Raw genomic sequence first — 17,262 nt, forward strand, 5'->3', positions numbered from 1 at the left:
TTTTATGTCTATATGTGTATTATTCTTAGATTAGTATTATGTCTATATGTGTATTATGTCTAGATGAGAATGATGTCTATATGAGTATTATCTATAGATGAGTATTATGTCTATATGTGTATAAGGTCTTTATGAGTATTTTGTGTATATGAGTATTATTTCTATATGTGTATTATATTTATATGTGTATTATGTCTAGATGAGTATTATGTCTATATGACTTGTGTTTGTGTGTGTTGCCTAGGTCTCTGCATGACTGCTAAGGTGCATGACTGTGTCTCCGTGTCTACTCAGATGTGTGTTGTGAGCTCTCAGGCGTGTGTGTAGACTGGGGAGTAGGGTGTGGGGAGGTGGGGATACACTGCCCCTCACTGTTCAAACTGTTTATGCATACCAGTCTGCTCTGAGGGGCTCTCTGTCGCACTCTGTTTAGACAAACTTATTTTGGGAAAATTCCACGGCGCTGGACAGGCGCTGGCCATAAATCACGAAATCTGCAGCTTTGTGGAATGATAGCTTCTGTCACTCACAAACTCCTCAACACACTTTCTCTCCTCAAACCATAACAGTCCGAGTGGCCAAAGACACTGCACGTGTGGTGAATATGTATAAACAAATTTAATAAGAGCAGGCGTGTCCATTGAGATAACAAATAAGTAGATGTGTGACTACAAAGGTAATTAATATCCATGTAATATACAGCAGGGCTACAGCACGGCTTTTGATAGGCACTAAGAGAGACTGCAGGCGTCTTGTGGGACATTTCTATACAACAGTGACATCTGCTGGTAGCTGCGTGTACTACTCTCCAGGAAAAAGAAAACATCTCTGGGACCACAAAGTTGGACCACAGATGTTCACCCACCAATCACAAAACAACACCAACTATACTAAGCACAGCCCGAAGAAACCGCAGCAAAACCAGAGTCTCTGGGTTTAGCCAGGGTGTCTGGGCAACATATCTGTAAATCACTTGACAAGAGCTTATTTAAAATAACTTTACAAAATGTCATTGATTTACAGATAAAAGTAACAAAGTTTTCGACATTTGTTTTTTATTGAAGAGACAGAACGGTGTGTGAAGGAGGGGAAGAGGCAGTGTCAAGCTAATGTCAAGTCATACATAACATAGAGTCAGAGGTTTAGACTGCTAGACCACCATAGGCCACATTGATTAAATAACAACAGTGTTTTGGCATATTTAAGCACCCTTATGTAAGCACTCACATTTTATTCCAATACCTTAGAAATGGCAGGAGGCACATAGCTTCAGAGACATGAGCCTATGAAACCAGAGTAAGCACCAGAGATACAGATATAGAATAATATCAACAGGAGAGTAACATATGTACAACTATAAATAAATACACAAACTAGTATGAGGCTCTTACTGTCAACAACTTTGTCTTTGACTGTATTTAAATGGTCATGAACACAGCTCGGTACATAGGGATAACACTGAAAAATAACTGACCAACATTTGAATGCCTGGTTGAGATGAGTAGGTAGGTTTCAGAGTCGGATATATTCCACTAACATAAAATACCATAGTGCAAGAGAAATACTGACAAGATAAAAAATAAAACTATTTTTTTTTTTAAATACACAATTCACATTCATGACTCATTTGGTCCAAAAAGAGCAGAGAAATATTGTAAAATGATGATGGTATGTCAACACTTGTCAGCCAATAATTTGATAATTCTATGTACATGCGGGCATAGCTAAACACAAGGGCAGCCATGTCTTTCCAAAGTCCTTAATGGACAACGACCAATTACCTAACATTCCCTCCCTTGTAGACATCCCTCCGCAGATGTAATAGATACTCGTGAGAAACATATCCCTAAACTGAAGAGCGTACCGCTAGATAAAGAGGTTGTGTTGGATTCAAACCTTGCTGCTCTTCAAGGGACAACACATTCACTCTGTTCCTTAGCACCCACAGTATTGGCTGACCTCAGATCCACAATCTGCTTAGTGAACTTAACGTCCCTTCAGATCATTAAAGGGAAATTTCAAATGTTCTCAGACCTCAAAAATGTGTTTAATAAAACCGCACCACATGACACAGGTAGTGTAGATGCAGCAATGGTCGTTTTTTTTTCTTGACATCAGAATATATTTGGGCTGGAAATGTCTGTCAAACTTCAATTTGAAAGCCCAGTTTTCCTTTTACCGTCGGCAGGAGAAGTGGCCAACACAGAAACATCGACGTACGGTTCATAGACCAGCTTCACTGATCGCGAACGTTGAAGAAGCCAACGCTAGTGGGCGATTCCTTCACTGTTACTGTTACAAAGTTGGCCGTGACATCCGTAACGAACACGTGTTCTAGAAGGCTCCGCGCCGGGCGCCAGTCTGTCTCCGTTTCCATTTCCAAGGAGACCAGACGAGGCCCATTGGTGTTCTCGTTATACGGAGATGAATCATGCTCTTCCGACTCGCTGCTGCTGGTGTCGTCCGAGTCGCCGGTGCTGAGCTCGTTAAGGGTCCGGGAGTTCCGCTCATTAAGGCCCTGTCCAGACATCCTGTCCTCTGGTCTCACCACACCTGCTCCACCAACCCTGGCTGAGGACACGCCTCCTGCTGCACCCTTCTCCACTTTTCCATTTCCCCTTCCTACACCCCCTGCCCCCATGCTCTTCCCTCTCCCTCCCCGGTCCTCTCTGGCTGATGGGACGCTTCCAAGGTGCTGCGCCCCTCCTGGTGCCAGGTTCTGGTTCAGCCCAGACAAGGGGTGGGTCTCTTTAATGCTTCCCACCGCTGGGCCGGCACTGCTTCGCAGGCTAGACCTTGAAACTGCCACTCCGGTGACACCGGAGGTTCCGTTTCCATGGACGCCGTTGCCGGGCGTGGTTTTGTTGACGCTCTGCAGGTTGAGAGCTCGGAGGCTGAGGGCTTGACTGACACGGTCCCTGACTGAGGAAGGGGGAGGGGAGGCTGGTTTGGTACCCCCAGACCTCTGCGGCTGAACCGCAAGCGCCCCCTGACCTCCATAGCCTTCCTGCTGCCTCCTCGGCCCAGCCGGTGAACGCTGGGTTGGGCTACATGCCGCCAGACCCCCCCCGAACCCACTGGAAGTCTTGGAGCTGTGCAGATGTGATGTAGAGCCGCCCTGTTTGAGAGAAGATGACACTTTTAGCCCTTCTGCTCGGGTACCGCCGATGTCAGAAGCAGAGATGGAGCGCTTCAGATCCGACAATCCCTTACTGTGAAGCCTGCCGAGAGAGGAAGAGGAGGGTGGAGAGGAGTGGGTGGTGGTAGTGGATGACATGGACCGGCCTGACCACATGGAGTTCAGCTGCCCTGGTTTGGAGGTCCCTGCCTGGAAGAAAGCCCCTCCTGCCACCTCCTGGGGCACCTCCTCATCTCTGGAGGTCCGGCTGGAGCTCAGGCCAGTGTAGGTGAAACTAGCTGGCTGTAGAGGCTTCTTCACCCCCCCTCTGGGTTCCTCTCTGGATGGCTCGCGGGGGGGTCTGAGGACCTGGTGGTGCCGAGAAGGAGGTGGGGGAAGCAGGGGCGACCGTGTCTTTGCCTGCCTCAAAGCCCTTAGCTCTGGGAGCAGCGGTTTCCTGCCTCGTTTTTTCCTGACAGGCTCCTGCTTGGCCACCACGATCTGGGGCCTTTTCAAGGGCATGGGGTGGAGGTTGCGAAGCTGAGGACCTGGTTTGGCTTTTTTCCCGTGATCTTCATCTTCCTCTTCTTCTGATGAAGAGCAGGAGGGAGAGGAGGACAGATCAGATGAAGACGAAGATGAGCGGTCAGATTTGGTTTCATTTGGCTCTGGTTCCTAAAGACATGGACAAAGGAGGTTTTGTACTGTAAAGATGTGATGTCAAAAGTCATTCCTCAACCCAAAACACACAGATTCCTGTTACTTATCAATATAATGGAAGCAATCCTTAAGGAGGATTAGGAATCACAAATACCATCAACATGAATAGCAGGAGCTTTATTGTTGAATGTTTGTTAGTGACTACGTCTTATAGGATTCCATAAGCAGCAACATTGTGCTGGCGAAGATTACCAGAACTTTCCGTGGACGTCCCCGTGGCCTCTTTCCTCTCTTACGGAACAGTAGCTCTCTCTCTTGCTCTCTGCGAAATGTACACAAACACACACATACAGCTGGACAGTCAACATCAACATCCTGCTACTTTGAAAATACATCCTCTCTTTGTAGAATTTACGATGGCTCTGTCAGCTGCATTATACAGTTGTTTCACCAACGTGCTGTCAGACAGAAGTGTTGGGTTCAAGGACAAAATGACCACGGCGTCTAACATACTTCATGTAGACCATTAAATACGAATGTTTTTTTCATGCCAAACCACTGGGAGTGAACCTAAGCAAGATATTCTGATAACACACACCTCTTATGGAAGGCTGCCAGTAATCTGGGGTCCAGTATATTCTCTTCAGGCTCCCAACTGTTATGCCTGTAAAGAGAACCCATATTTAACCAGTTAAAATGACATTAAAATGAAAACAGACCCATGATTGTTGGTAGACCTGAGCGGGGGGGGGGGGGGATATGGATAAGTCTGCTGAAATATAAATGTGTATTAGAAAACAGTGAGTGAACAGTGAGGATAGTGAAGAAACACTTCAAGTTTTTTTCTCTCATTTCTGATTTATTGCGGCCATAAAATGTTAGCAGCATCAATTTAAAAAGCATCTATTTACAATCTTTCAAGTTGTAAATAGTACAAACACATGGTTGACAATACTAGCTCATTAATTTGTTAGACAAATTGCAACATTTTATTTTGATAATTAAGTGTTTAGGTTCACATTATATTATAAACGTGGTAAACTACCACGACAAAAAGCACAGTGCATGAAATTGTGGGCGTTCCGTATTCCGGTGCTTCAGTTCGCTAACGTAGTAGGATGCCTGCTCAAGTTACGGTGTACCGATTTAGTACCATAACATCAGCTGCTCCGGCTAAAGTCAAGAAAACAAAACAAGAAACGGCTAACATCATCTTCTTCCTTGCATGCGTCGTGCAGTCTACCCAAAACCACATCCTCAGAAATGTGCTGCTGACTGAATATATTACAGACCTAGCAATCAAGAAGAAATACGAGATTGCAGAAAAATACATTAATACATTATTGTCATTGTTTAGCTCAGCCAGCTGCTTGCTAACGTAAAATATGCTAGCTACTCACTTAGAAGACCAGCCTCTCCACTTCACCAAATACTCAAACTTCCCCTGCAAAGGAGAAGAGCGGACACTAGTAAAGCGATTGTAAATGGTGTAATGTTTTCATATTAGGACAACATACGCTATTTCATACCTTTCGTGGGCGTTTATTGAGGATGCATTCAGCGTCAAATACCTGCCCTACAGTTACCCCCTCCATAGCTACAGCCCCTCTCTCCCTTTTGAGAGGAAAAGCGGAACAGGGGGAAAGATTGTCCTCCCGCGACATCCGTAGTTCAGCGCCCTGCATCTCATTCGTCTTTTTCCTTCTTTCCCTCACTGGCGCCTGTAACTAGATGTTGCAACCGACGGTTCCCAACCTTTTTTTTTGCTCGGGGACCACCACAACTTAAAGCTCTTCAGAACCATCATTCACAGTTGCAGCATATATTAACATTAATATCATATAGCTCAAATATAATAAATTTTATCAGTGAATGTATACACCTTAGGTTGAAAACACAGACGAAGTTGTCGAACAAATCACGGCACTGATGACATAAGTAATTTTAAAGGTTTTATTATTTTGCCGATTTCACAGACGCAGACAAACCTAGTGTAGGCCGAGACTCGAGACTAGGCTTGACCAGTGTACGTGAAACCAGCACATAATGTTCATCCGGTAGGCCTATTGGATAGGCTCTTTAAGATACATAAAAGTAAATTACAAAACAAATACGTTGACGATACAGAAAGTTATTATTGCATCATTTAACATCTCACATGCAAGCCAGTATATAAACATAACATTTTTAAGCACACATAATTACAATTAGAGGTGAGTCATTTAAAGAAGTTAGTGCATTTAACATAGTCAGAGGTATGAGGTTTATAGGTAGAACAACCACATATCACAGTCATTCAAACTTTCTTCACATAGGCAACAATGAAAATGTCATCCACCGCGAATGATTTTGAGTGACTAACACATTTCAGTTGATTCATAGTGGTCCCTGTTGTGCCAATCTGTGTAACTATGTAAACACAGGGTATCTACCTCTGACCAATGAGAGTTGAGTACTTTGCAAATCTACATGTTTTTGAATACTGTATCTCTATGGAAAATAATTCACCAAGGTTTCGTCAAAAGGCCAGTGATATATGAGCTGGGATGTGACGGACAGAAGGGCAGACTTCAGACCAATCCAGATCATCTGATTTTATTGTGGCGGACAACATAGCAGCAATCAGTAATCAGTGCTAGTAAGACAATACAAATGTTAGGGCTAGTGCCACCTGGTCAAGAGTTTAGCTGTTCTCCCTCAGTTTTATAAGTTTACTGTCACTTACCAGTTCAGTAAGCGAAGGACCCATTCATATTCTCAGCGACAACTAATTAGGCAGCTTGCCAATCCCTTCGTTTGACCGGTCAACCTTTTGATCGGTCCTTTTAAACTTGTCGCATGCGAGTACAGGAGGGGGGAGTTTGGTGCTGAAATACCTTCCTGATTCGTTCTACGCAGATGTCTGAGGCCACCTGTATCTCCTTAGCCAGTCCTGATAGACTAAGGAAGCCATGTGGGAGGTCCTCCACCACAACTAAGGTCACCGGTTGGCCCATGTCCCGCAGTTTCTTGGCAAACATCACAGAGTCATCCAACAGGGCGTCCAGGGCCGAGGCCTGTGGGGACAGAGAGGATTACATATCATATACAACTCTGAGACCCATCAACAGGGCAGTGAACAGACATACTAGGGCCACTGACATTGGAGGTCTACCTGTGGCGTGTTCAATCTGGTAGTTTCTATTGGACAAATTCAAGTTGACAAACTCCTGGTTTATTCCTTTTAAAAAGTTATTTTAACTTTTTCTGCTACAGAATGAGCAGAATGAACACACCCAACGACATGACTCCACCCCAACCCCCCCCGGCAGACTCTCCTCACCACTAGGTGAACAGGGGGTAGTCCTCTGAGGAGGTCTTCTGGAGCGAGGAGAGGGGATACAAACGGGTTCTTGGCGACAGGACAGCAAGGTGCCTGAATCACAGCCAGGCTCTTAGAGCGTAGGGGCTTAAAGCCTTCTGGGTAATTCATGGGACCTTGGGAGGAGTCGGATGAAGGCGGCAGGACGGCTCTCTGGTGGGCCAAGTTACCCAGGGATCTCCGGTAAGATGAGGATGGCCCTACCACCTCCACCGGAAAGAATGACTGGACCCAGCTGGACGCCCCTTGTGTGAGCTGACTGATGAGCAACACAGTGTCTCTGCCCAGAGCCCTCAGCGTACTGGTCCCCTCCGTGGGCTGGACCCACTCAGAACCCTCACCTGGAGAGGAAGACAAAATCATTAGAGAAAAGCCACTTGGGAAATTCAGTGAACTCCGTTAGGTAACTGCCCCTCACCTGTGTAGGCGTTGATGCACTTGGACAGAACCCCCAAGGGCAACAGAAGGTCAATGGAGCAGAGGAGGCGGGAGGGCGAGGCGTCCGTGGTGAGCAGGGTTGCCGGGTATGCAGCCATGATACCGTCCGGGACGCGGACGCCGTAGGATAGGGCCCTCATGGACACGGTGATGCATAGGTTTCCCCCGGCGCTGTCCCCGGCCAGACACACACGCTCTGCTGTGGAACCTGGAAACACGGACAGAGAGGTTAGAACCGGCCAGACACACACGCTCTGCTGTGGAACCTGGAAACACGGACAGAGAGGTTAGAACCGGCCAGACACACACGCTCTGCTGTGGAAACTGGAAACACAGACAGAGAGGTTAGAACCGGCTGGGCTAAAATATACTGACCCAGAAGGCGGCAGTTCTTCAGGGCCCAACAGTAGGAGTAGAAGCATTCCTCCAGGGCTCGGGGGAACGGGGCATCCGGAGCCAGGGAGTAGTCCACAGACAGGATGGGGACATTCAGGTCCTTGGACCAGCCCTTCAGATAGTTCTGGAAGATGAAAGAGAGATGGAGGGAAAAGGAGGAGTGGTAAAGAAAAAAGAAAGAAAACCTCAGTGGTAAGTGCTGAACCACAAGGATACTTTTATTAACTGGTGTGAGTCTAGGGTTCTTCAATAATTTCAGGCACCAACCCGGCCTACCTGGTCGCAGCGCCACCCCTGCCTACCTCATGGGATTTGGAAGTCTGGGCCACAAAGCCTCCTCCATGGAAGTGGATCAGCAACCAAGGAGAAGGAGGCAGTTTCTGGGCACCGAACGGGACTAAAGACACTGAGATGGGGGCAGCTTCTGTACGAGAGAACACCATCAGCTCCTTGCTGTCCTGAAGGTAGACAGAAGAGTGCATTTCCACTGACAATGACACTTCCTGTTAACTGACCTACAACACTGAGGGAAAGATGGAGGATCACCTGTCCTTCTCGAAGCTCATGGGAGATGAGACGCATATGGACTGGACCAGGGCCCAGATGGGCCAGTGGGGGGGGGACACTGGTACTGAGACGTGGGTCTGAGGCCAGCGGGAGAAACAGGGGCTCTGGTGGTATGGTCAGGGTGAGGTTGACCTGCACAAGGTTGGATCCCAAACTGGTCAAACCCTGTGGAAGGGAGGACAAAGGAGCAAACAGAACAATGGAGAGAAAAACAACAGTAAGAAGGAGATACAGACACCAGTAGGGAAGACATCCAGGATAAGGAGGAGACACTGACAGATAGGAGCTCGGATTCTGTGAGGTTCCAGAATGACTTCCAGAATCTAATGTCCAGGTTCTGAGTTATCCGCTCGTATTCCTCTCCTCTCAGTTCTGGATCAATGACATACTTCCCCGAGGTGAGGAGGGAGAACGCAGCCATTCCTGAGGGAAAGGCAGTAGGGGAAAGGTCAAGGCAGGGCTTGGCACAAATTTGGGCAAAGGAGTTACTTTTTGATAGTCTTTTCAGGGGGGAAATGCCTTGGATATGTTTAGACATTTCAGACGTTTTCTTGTTTTATTTACAAGCCAATCCAAAAATCACACAACACAAATGTCAATCTGGAACACAATAATTGATAACAAAACCTCCAAAAGAAGACTGATGCAGTCTCTGGTGATTGAGTATGAAAAGCTAGACAGGATATTTCTCTGACTGACCTAACCCAGAGTGTTGTTTGTCATAGCTCTCCCCAAATGACACCATGCTGATGACGATGGACTGCAGGATCGGACGAAGAGAAGGAGAGAACTGGAGGGAAGATCAGACCTTCAGAATCACACACAGGCTTTCTCCAGCTTTCCTAACAACCAGCAGGATCTATAAGTACAGCCTCAACATATTTGGTTACTGTACCAACAAACATTTGTTCATCTTCCCTGTGGAGACTCACCTGAAAGCCCAGGCAGCGGCCATAGAAGCAGGCCTTGTACATGGATGTGTACTCCCTGACCAGCCCTCTGCTCAGATCCCCCCCCGGCTCCCCGTACAGCTGCCCGGGGCTGGTCTCTTGGAGCAGGCGCTGGGCGGTGTAGAGGAGGGCCCGCAGCTGACACAGCACGCTGCCATAGGCCTCCATCTCCGAGGCGTTGTGGTCGGCACGGAACAAGGCCCTGCCACAGTTTGAGGCGACGTAGCGGCCCTTCTGGATGATGTGCTGAAGGCAAGACTGCAACACCTAAGAGATGACATCACACTCATGTTGGCCTGGAAATCCGAAAAAAGAAATGTAAAACTGATTTATTTAGATTTGGCACAACATCTCTCTCTTCTTCTCCTGGCCGTCTGTGGCTCGCTCCCCCTAACAGTGTGATTCATTCTGCTGCCCATCAGAGGGTGTTCGTCGTCATGTCAGCCCATCAGAGGGTGTTCGTCGTCATGTCAGCCCATCAGAGGGTGTTCGTCGTCATGTCAGCCCATCAGAGGGTGTTCGTCGTCATGTCAGCCCATCAGAGGGTGTTCGTCGTCATGTCAGCCCATCAGAGGGTGTTCGTCGTCATGTCAGCCCATCAGAGGGTGTTCGTCGTCATGTCAGCCCATCAGAGGGTGTTCGTCGTCATGTCAGCCCATCAGAGGGTGTTCGTCGTCATGTCAGCCCATCAGAGGGTGTTCGTCGTCATGTCAGCCCATCAGAGGGTGTTCATCGTCATGTCAGCCCATCAGAGGGTGTTCGTCGTCATGTCAGCCCATCAGTGGGTGTTCCGCCTACCTTGACCAGGGTACGATAGCCATTCCCAGGGGTATCGGAGTCAAAGTCGTAGTGGTGATAGACCGCAGTGATGCCCGAAACCACTGGTTCTAAGGCACGACCGTGTTCCAGAATCTTCCCCATGCACGTCACCAAGCGCCTGGATGGGTCACCATATGGCAAATCCGCAGGTGCAGACAGAACAGAGATGTTTTCCTCACACACTTCTTCCAAAGCTGTGAACACAGCTCTCCAGTCCATATCGAAGAACCTGGAGAGAACAGACAGAAACATGTACCAACGAGGCCAGTCTCCTGCATAGTCTACAGTCTGAGAATTATAAAGACCAATTCTTATACTGGTGTAAAATAAGGATGGATTCATTGCTTGTCTTCACACCCCAGAAGAGATGTAAACACAGCTAACCACAGATTTTAAAAGTAACCTAAATTTGGACCAATCAACAATGTCAGTATTGCCAAATGAAGGTTAGTTGAAAGATCTCTGACTGCATCTTATAAAGGCTCACCCTGAGGGAATAGAGAATCAGACATACAGAATCTCACAAAAGTTAGAACACCCCTCACATTTTTGTAAATATTTGATTATATCTTTTCATGTGACAACACTGAAGAAAATGTTGTTACAATGTAAAGTAGTGAGTGTACAGCTTGCATAACAGTGTACATTTGCTGTCCCCTCAAAATAACTCAACACACAGCCATTCATGTCTAAACCGCTGGCAACCAAAGGGAGTACACCCCTAAGTGAAAATGTGTGTTAGCAATTTTTCATTCCCAGTGTCATGTGACTCATTAGTGTTACAAGGTCTCAGGTGTGAATGGGGAGCAGGTGTGTTAAATTTGGTGCCATCGCTCTCACACTCCCTCATACTGGTCACTGGAAGTTCAACATGGCACCTCAAAGAACTCTCTGAGGATCTGAAAAAAAGAATTGTTGCTCTACACAAAGATGGCATAGACTATAAGAAGATTGCCAAGACACTGAAACTGAGCTGCAGCACAGTGGCCAAGACCATACAGCGGTTTAACAGGACAGGTTCCACTCAGAACAGGCCTCACCGTGGTCCACCAAAAAAGCTGAGTGCACATGCTCAACATCATATCCAGAGGTTGTCTTTGGGAAAAAGACGTACGAGTGCTGCCAGCATTGCTGCAGAGGTTGAAGGGGTGGGGGTCAGCCTGTCAGTGCTCAAACCATACACCGCACACTGCATTAAATTGGTTTGCATGGCTGTCGTCCCAAAAGGAAGCCTCTTCTAAAGATGATGCACAAGAAAGCCCGCAAACAGATTACTGGAACCATGTCCTGTGGTCTGATGAGACCAATATAAACTTATTTGGTTCAGATGTTGTCAAGCGTGTGTGGCAGCAACCAGGTGAGGAGTACAAAGACAAGTGTGTCTTGCCTACAGTCTAGCATGGTGGTGGGAGTGTCATGTTCTGGGGCTGCATGAGTGCTGCCGGCACTGGGGAGCTACAGTTCATTGAGGGAACCATGAATGCCAACATGTACTGTGACATACTGAAGCAGAGCATGATCCCCTCCCTTCTGAGACTGGGCCGCAGGGCAGTATTCCAACATGATAGTGACCCCAAACACACCTCCAAGACGACCACTGCCTTGATGAAGAAGCTGAGGGTAAAGGTGATCGAGTGGCCAAGCATGTCTCCAGACCTAAACCCTATTGAGCATCTGTGGGGCATCCTCAAATGGAAGGTGGAGGAGCGCAAGGTCTCTAACATCCACCAGCTCTGATGTCATCATGGAGGATTGGAAGAGGACTTCAGTGGCAACCTGTGAGGCTCTGGTGAACTCCATGCCCAAGAGGGTTAAGGCAGTGCTGGAAAATGATGGTGGCCAAACAAAATATTGACACTTTTGGCCCAATTTGGACATTTTCACTTAGGGGTGTACTCACTTTTGTTGCCAGCGGTTATTTTGAGGGGACAGCAAATCTACACTGCTAAAATGCAAAGTAGTGAGTGTACAGCTTGTATAACAGTGTCATTTCTTCAGTGTTGTCACATGAAGATATACATTTTTTTCTTACAAAAATGGGGTGTACTCACTTTCGTGAGATACTGTACCTCTGTTTTAAACAGTACACAGTTTGTGTAGATCTGCAGAAAACACAAAAACGTGAACAACCAAACATGAACCGAACAAAGATTTCTATACAGCAATACTACAGTATGCAGCATTGACAGATGAAAAGCAATATCTTATCTGACTAACCACTGATGTTTGTGTGACTAATGTCATAGCCTAAAACAGTGAACTATCCCAGGACTATTTGTGCAAACTAACTAAAATAATAAGATGACAGTATCTGTCATCAGATTGCCTGGTCAAGTGTTTCGACTAATAACAATCAAAACCACAAACAAAACCAACCTTGCTCCCACAGAAACACTGGTGAAATAGGCTATGATGTCCTCAGCCTGACTGCCTACCTAACAGTTAATTTGTCTTTTCATTTAGTCACATTTCATCTAATTACTCAAGATTTTCCAACATTCCTACAACCATCTGATTGATGAAATCACCAAATTCATCAACTCCATTGGGAATCTGACCCGGTTCTGCTCAGGGTGAAAGTTGACTGCTTTTGTTTTGAAATCGCACTGACTGCCTGGCAGAATCAAGTTCAGGGATGGGCCAACTCTGAACAAATGTACCGAATGTCAGCTCCAGACAAATGTACCGAATGTCAGCTCCAAACAAATGTGACACATGAAGCACTTGGAGTCATGATTAGGTCTTGTGTTCACATTCAAATGTGACACATGAAGCACAAACTAATGGCTCATAGTCTGACCTCACTGAATTGGCCCAATGATTACACAGCAGCCGCGTTCCTCTGCTCAGACGTCTATCATGCCTGACAGATCTTCCAATGTCTGGATGACCAGATCATGTTTTATAGCAATCGATCTGTCAATAACACTGTCAAATGACGTTACACACCTGGGGTGTGGGTTAACATCACCTAGGAAACAGTTTTAAGTTCACTACTGACTCTCAGAAACAACCACGTTTCCTTCAGACTCTCTGACTAAGATTTTGTATTACATGACTTAAGTGTCAGTTGAAATTCAAATCGACCTCTGCACATTGGTCGCACCAGGAGCATACAGTCCTGTCTTGGTCAAAGTCTGAATGACCGACGTCTCACCTTGTCTTCTGAAATTCGATCTATCAACCAGTATAGTTAATTGTCACATACAAGAAAATAATCAATGACATTGACAGAAAATTATTCACCAATACTGCCTGATGACCTTTCTGAATTTCTAACATTTGTTACTTCACATATAAATATTACTCCAAACATGCCAAAGAACACATTTGGTCAATGAAGCTATATCACTTAATCATCGGAGTGTTGCGAATTTGGGCGGAAGTATAAGAGAACATACGCAGTGAAAACAAACTGATCAAACATACTCATAAAATGGTTCGTTTAAGTAGGTTAGTTTGTTACAGAGATATCGTTTGACAGCATAAAACATCAGAATAAATTGCAATACTAGAAACATATTAATTAATATTCTACTTTAGATGGCGTATTTTTAGCCACTTCTTTTTTTCCTGATCGAGGAAAGGCCACGGATAAACTGGGAGATATTCCCCGGCAGAAAACAAAAACGAGGCAGTGACGCAGTAATCAAGAAAGTGAAGAAAGCGACCAAACGGAGACACACTGCTGCATTAATGTAAAATATACATATTTGCCATAATTAAATGTCAGGCTTAGTCTGTATCGCCCAAAGACTTACCAATACACATCCTCTCTTCTGCTGACAGTTTTCTCTTTCGCCCACAAAACTAATGGGTCATTCGGTTTGTTCAACGTTTTTCTTGAGTGTTCTGTAAATTATCGTTCTTTTGGGGCACCGCTCACCAAGCAGTAATAGCTAATACAACTCAGTTTCAATTCAAAAAACGTTACCCAGAGTTATATCTTACTCAACGTCCTACTCGACAAACGCTATATCAAGTAGCCAATTAGAGCTGCTCTCGAGGCTTCGACAACTGCTTTCGTAACTACGTAGGACATGGGAATTTACGGGTTGTATTCATTTTCACCAGACCAAACCTTGTAGTTGCGAATGTTTTGTCAAGTAGTTTCCCTGTTGGACAAATTCAGTCAGGTCCGTCTCCATTTCGTTCGGTTTTGCAATAAGATACTTTTGTTGAGCAGAATGCATACATAATTTTTGAGCACTTTCAATATGGAGTATGGAGTTAGATATCTGCCAAAAGTTTAAGGGTACGTATTGTTAGGATCGGAAGTAAATACATTTCGTAAATTGGTATGATCGTAAAACATGAAACGTACGCGTGGAATTCAATCTGGAATTCAAACACCCTTTTACGACTTTCCACACGTTCAATTCTTACTTAGCCATACGTAGCCATTTATTTGTTTACAAATCGTTTTCTACATACACATTTTTGTCAGTAATCTGGCATCTGCAGAGATAAGACCCAAACGTAGCTCTTCGAAACTGTAAAGCTAGCAACAATAAGTTGGACAACTAGCCCAGTGTTCAACCATAGCATTGCCATTCCGGATATCTTGTTCAAAATAAAAGTAAAATAAAAGCGTTTTTTTAAGGCTGCTTAACAACATTACACCAGTAGGCTTTCAAGCATTTGGTACAGGGCTTGACATTGGCACCCGCCCACCCACCAAATGCGAGTGGAATTCGGCTGTGGCGGGTAACGCAGTCACTCTTACTAGCCACTTTGGCGGGTGGCATTCTATATCTATACACAGGGTTTTTCCAGCTTTCAAAAATCTTAGTTTTCTTTTACACCCAAGCATGTCAAAATATTTAAATAAAACATAATCTCAAACTACATCCAAGCTGCATAAAGGTTTTTAAACATTTCAGGTGACTTCTAGTATAGCCTACAATTACAGATGTATTTAAAGAGAGCTCGTGAGACAAATTAAGATTACTGTTGAAAAGATAATCAGATTAGGGTGTGTACTGTCACCAAAAACATTGGGCTATATATGCAATATACAGTGAAAAAAATATAGAATTAACATATTTAAGTAACTAAGAATATAAATATATGAATGTGAAGAAGACTTAGGATCAGCGGCAGCAACAGAGTCTAGTGCAGATAGAGGTTGAGAGAGGGGGAGATTAATGATGTGGCGTCAAGGCAAGGATGGAGTAAAAAATAACGTGACAAAGCTGTAATATATACAGCTCTGTTTCGTTTTTATATATTAATAAGAATATTGGCTGCTATTTAGCTGATGAGTGATTTCATATTTCTTTTTAAATAACATGCTTTTAGGTCTATGTTAAGAATAAATATATTGCTTATATATTTTGGTTGATATTAGGGGAGGACATTGCAGCGTGCATTAGCTGCTCACGTGGACATGGACAACAGGGCAGATTTAACACAAGGCAGATTTAATAGTTGTCTTTTTCAAGTGTCTAGCCATATATTATATAAAGTATTTCGGTGCAAGAGTTGGGGTACCACATTTGACAAATTTTGAGCCAGGAAAACCTCTGTGTGTGTGTGTGTGTGTATATATATATATATATATATATTTATACATACACACAGTGTTTGATTCTGGTCCATTTGTGTTAGGCCTATTGCCTTGCACACCAGTGACCAACAGTGTGAACTAGACAGGCTATTATGTAGCACTGATAAACAAATAAAACATAATTTCCCAACAACAAAATGGTGGCTAGTGAAAATGCTGAGTGGCTAGTAACTTTGGAAAACCACTAGCCACAATGGTTAATGTCAAGCACTGATTAAGTAAAAATACTTGTGTGAAAATAGCATACCATTGCATAGAATATCCTTCTGAGCTTAAAAATATAATTAATTGATTTAGGTCAAGATATTCTTTAAATATTAGTCTGGCATGTGCTATTTAATTGCTGTGTTCTGATCATACTATTTATGATGGCTGTATGTGGCCTGTAACCTCAGTAGTAATTGCTTAACCTTTCGTTTTTGTTATTCAGTATTTTAACAAATTCTCATTTTACAGCAACAACCCATGGGGAAAAAACAAAGACCCATGAAGTAACGTTGATTGAGTATTTGGGACCACAACAATAATAGGCCTACACAATAATAAAATTTCTATAAGTTTGAGTGATTTTTATTACACATGAAACCTATGCACAAAGAGCAGTTACGCACATGAAAATCAGCATTCACTACGCGTGCATGAAGAAAGAAGAGACTTTTAAATTGAAATCTTGGAGGATACCTATTTCCAGTTTCCCAGATTTCCTGTTGGTCACACTGCCTCTGCTTGTTATATTAGCACTCATCCCGGAAAGTTTCGGTAATGTTTTTTAGGAGGATGAGATGAGACTGCCAAAACTCCAGATTGTGATGCTGTATTTTAGAATTCTAAAACTAGATTAGTAAAGCAACACATATTTGTCCGTCTTCGTAACAGTGTGTTTGTATGTTCACAGATCTAATTTCACACGTACGTTTCATGTTTTGCGTATTACTTTTTTTACGATCAACTAACGGATGGATTTTCTTACAATCTCATCAATACGTACGCTTAACCTTTTGGCAGATATCTAACTCCATACAAAGGGGTCACAATCATTAGCTTAGATGACATGTCTAGTGACATTATTGAAGCACACACGTTTGAATGGGTCATCTATGTATTTGTAAAATATATATACTAATTAAAATTAATGTTCTAAATCTTTTACCCACAAATTGTTACTTTCAATCACAGACAACAGTGAATTCGTTTTTGAGCTAATGACTGATCGTATATAGGCCTAGAAGATTGTTATTCTATTACATTACAAAATATATTGTTCTACGAAACTCAAAATGAATTAAATGATCCGGTTTCCCATAGTTTCCCCCCCCATAACCACTGGTTCTATTGGGTTAAAACAATTATTCCATGTGGCAACACGGTTTAATTATGAACCAAA

The 17,262-nt window shown here is 44.3% G+C and overlaps 1 protein-coding gene across 4 annotated transcripts; it reads right to left on the bottom strand.

Moving 5' to 3' along the window:
• Positions 1–1,033: 1,033 nt before the first annotated feature.
• Positions 1,034–14,817, bottom strand: LOC105027558 (hormone-sensitive lipase). 4 transcript variants are annotated; one of them, XM_029120408.2, is made up of 16 exons: positions 14,071–14,813; positions 10,289–10,538; positions 9,473–9,757; positions 9,240–9,330; positions 8,818–8,963; positions 8,520–8,705; positions 8,276–8,431; positions 7,953–8,097; positions 7,558–7,785; positions 7,101–7,480; positions 6,655–6,834; positions 5,179–5,222; positions 4,377–4,442; positions 4,031–4,100; positions 3,214–3,793; positions 2,958–3,118 (listed from the first exon to the last, which is right to left on the bottom strand). In XM_029120408.2, the coding sequence occupies exons 2-16, from the start codon at positions 10,526–10,528 to the stop codon at positions 3,048–3,050; spliced, it is 2,868 nt and encodes a 955-aa protein (XP_028976241.2). In that variant the 5' UTR covers positions 10,529–10,538; positions 14,071–14,813; the 3' UTR covers positions 2,958–3,047. The 4 variants fall into 4 exon arrangements, with proteins under 4 accessions (XP_028976239.2, XP_028976238.2, XP_028976240.2 ...); XM_029120406.2 differs by having other exon boundaries at positions 1,034–3,793; positions 8,276–8,397; positions 8,489–8,705; positions 14,071–14,817; XM_029120405.2 differs by having other exon boundaries at positions 1,034–3,793; positions 14,071–14,816.
• Between the last annotated feature and the right edge of the window lie 2,445 nt (positions 14,818–17,262).

This window comes from Esox lucius, chromosome 6 (assembly GCF_011004845.1).
Source record: "Esox lucius isolate fEsoLuc1 chromosome 6, fEsoLuc1.pri, whole genome shotgun sequence".
NCBI lineage: Eukaryota > Metazoa > Chordata > Actinopteri > Esociformes > Esocidae > Esox > Esox lucius.

Coding starts and splice junctions, on each gene's coding strand:
- LOC105027558 (XM_029120405.2), bottom strand. CDS start 10,528: ATGGACTGGAGAGCTGTGTTCACAGCTTTGGAAGAAGTGTGTGAGGAA. Junction 8,706..8,817: donor CAGAATCCGAGCTCCTATCT/GTCAGTGTCTCC, acceptor TCCCTTCCACAG/GGTTTGACCAGTTTGGGATC. Junction 4,101..4,376: donor CTGGCAGCCTTCCATAAGAG/GTGTGTGTTATC, acceptor TACATTTCGCAG/AGAGCAAGAGAGAGAGCTAC.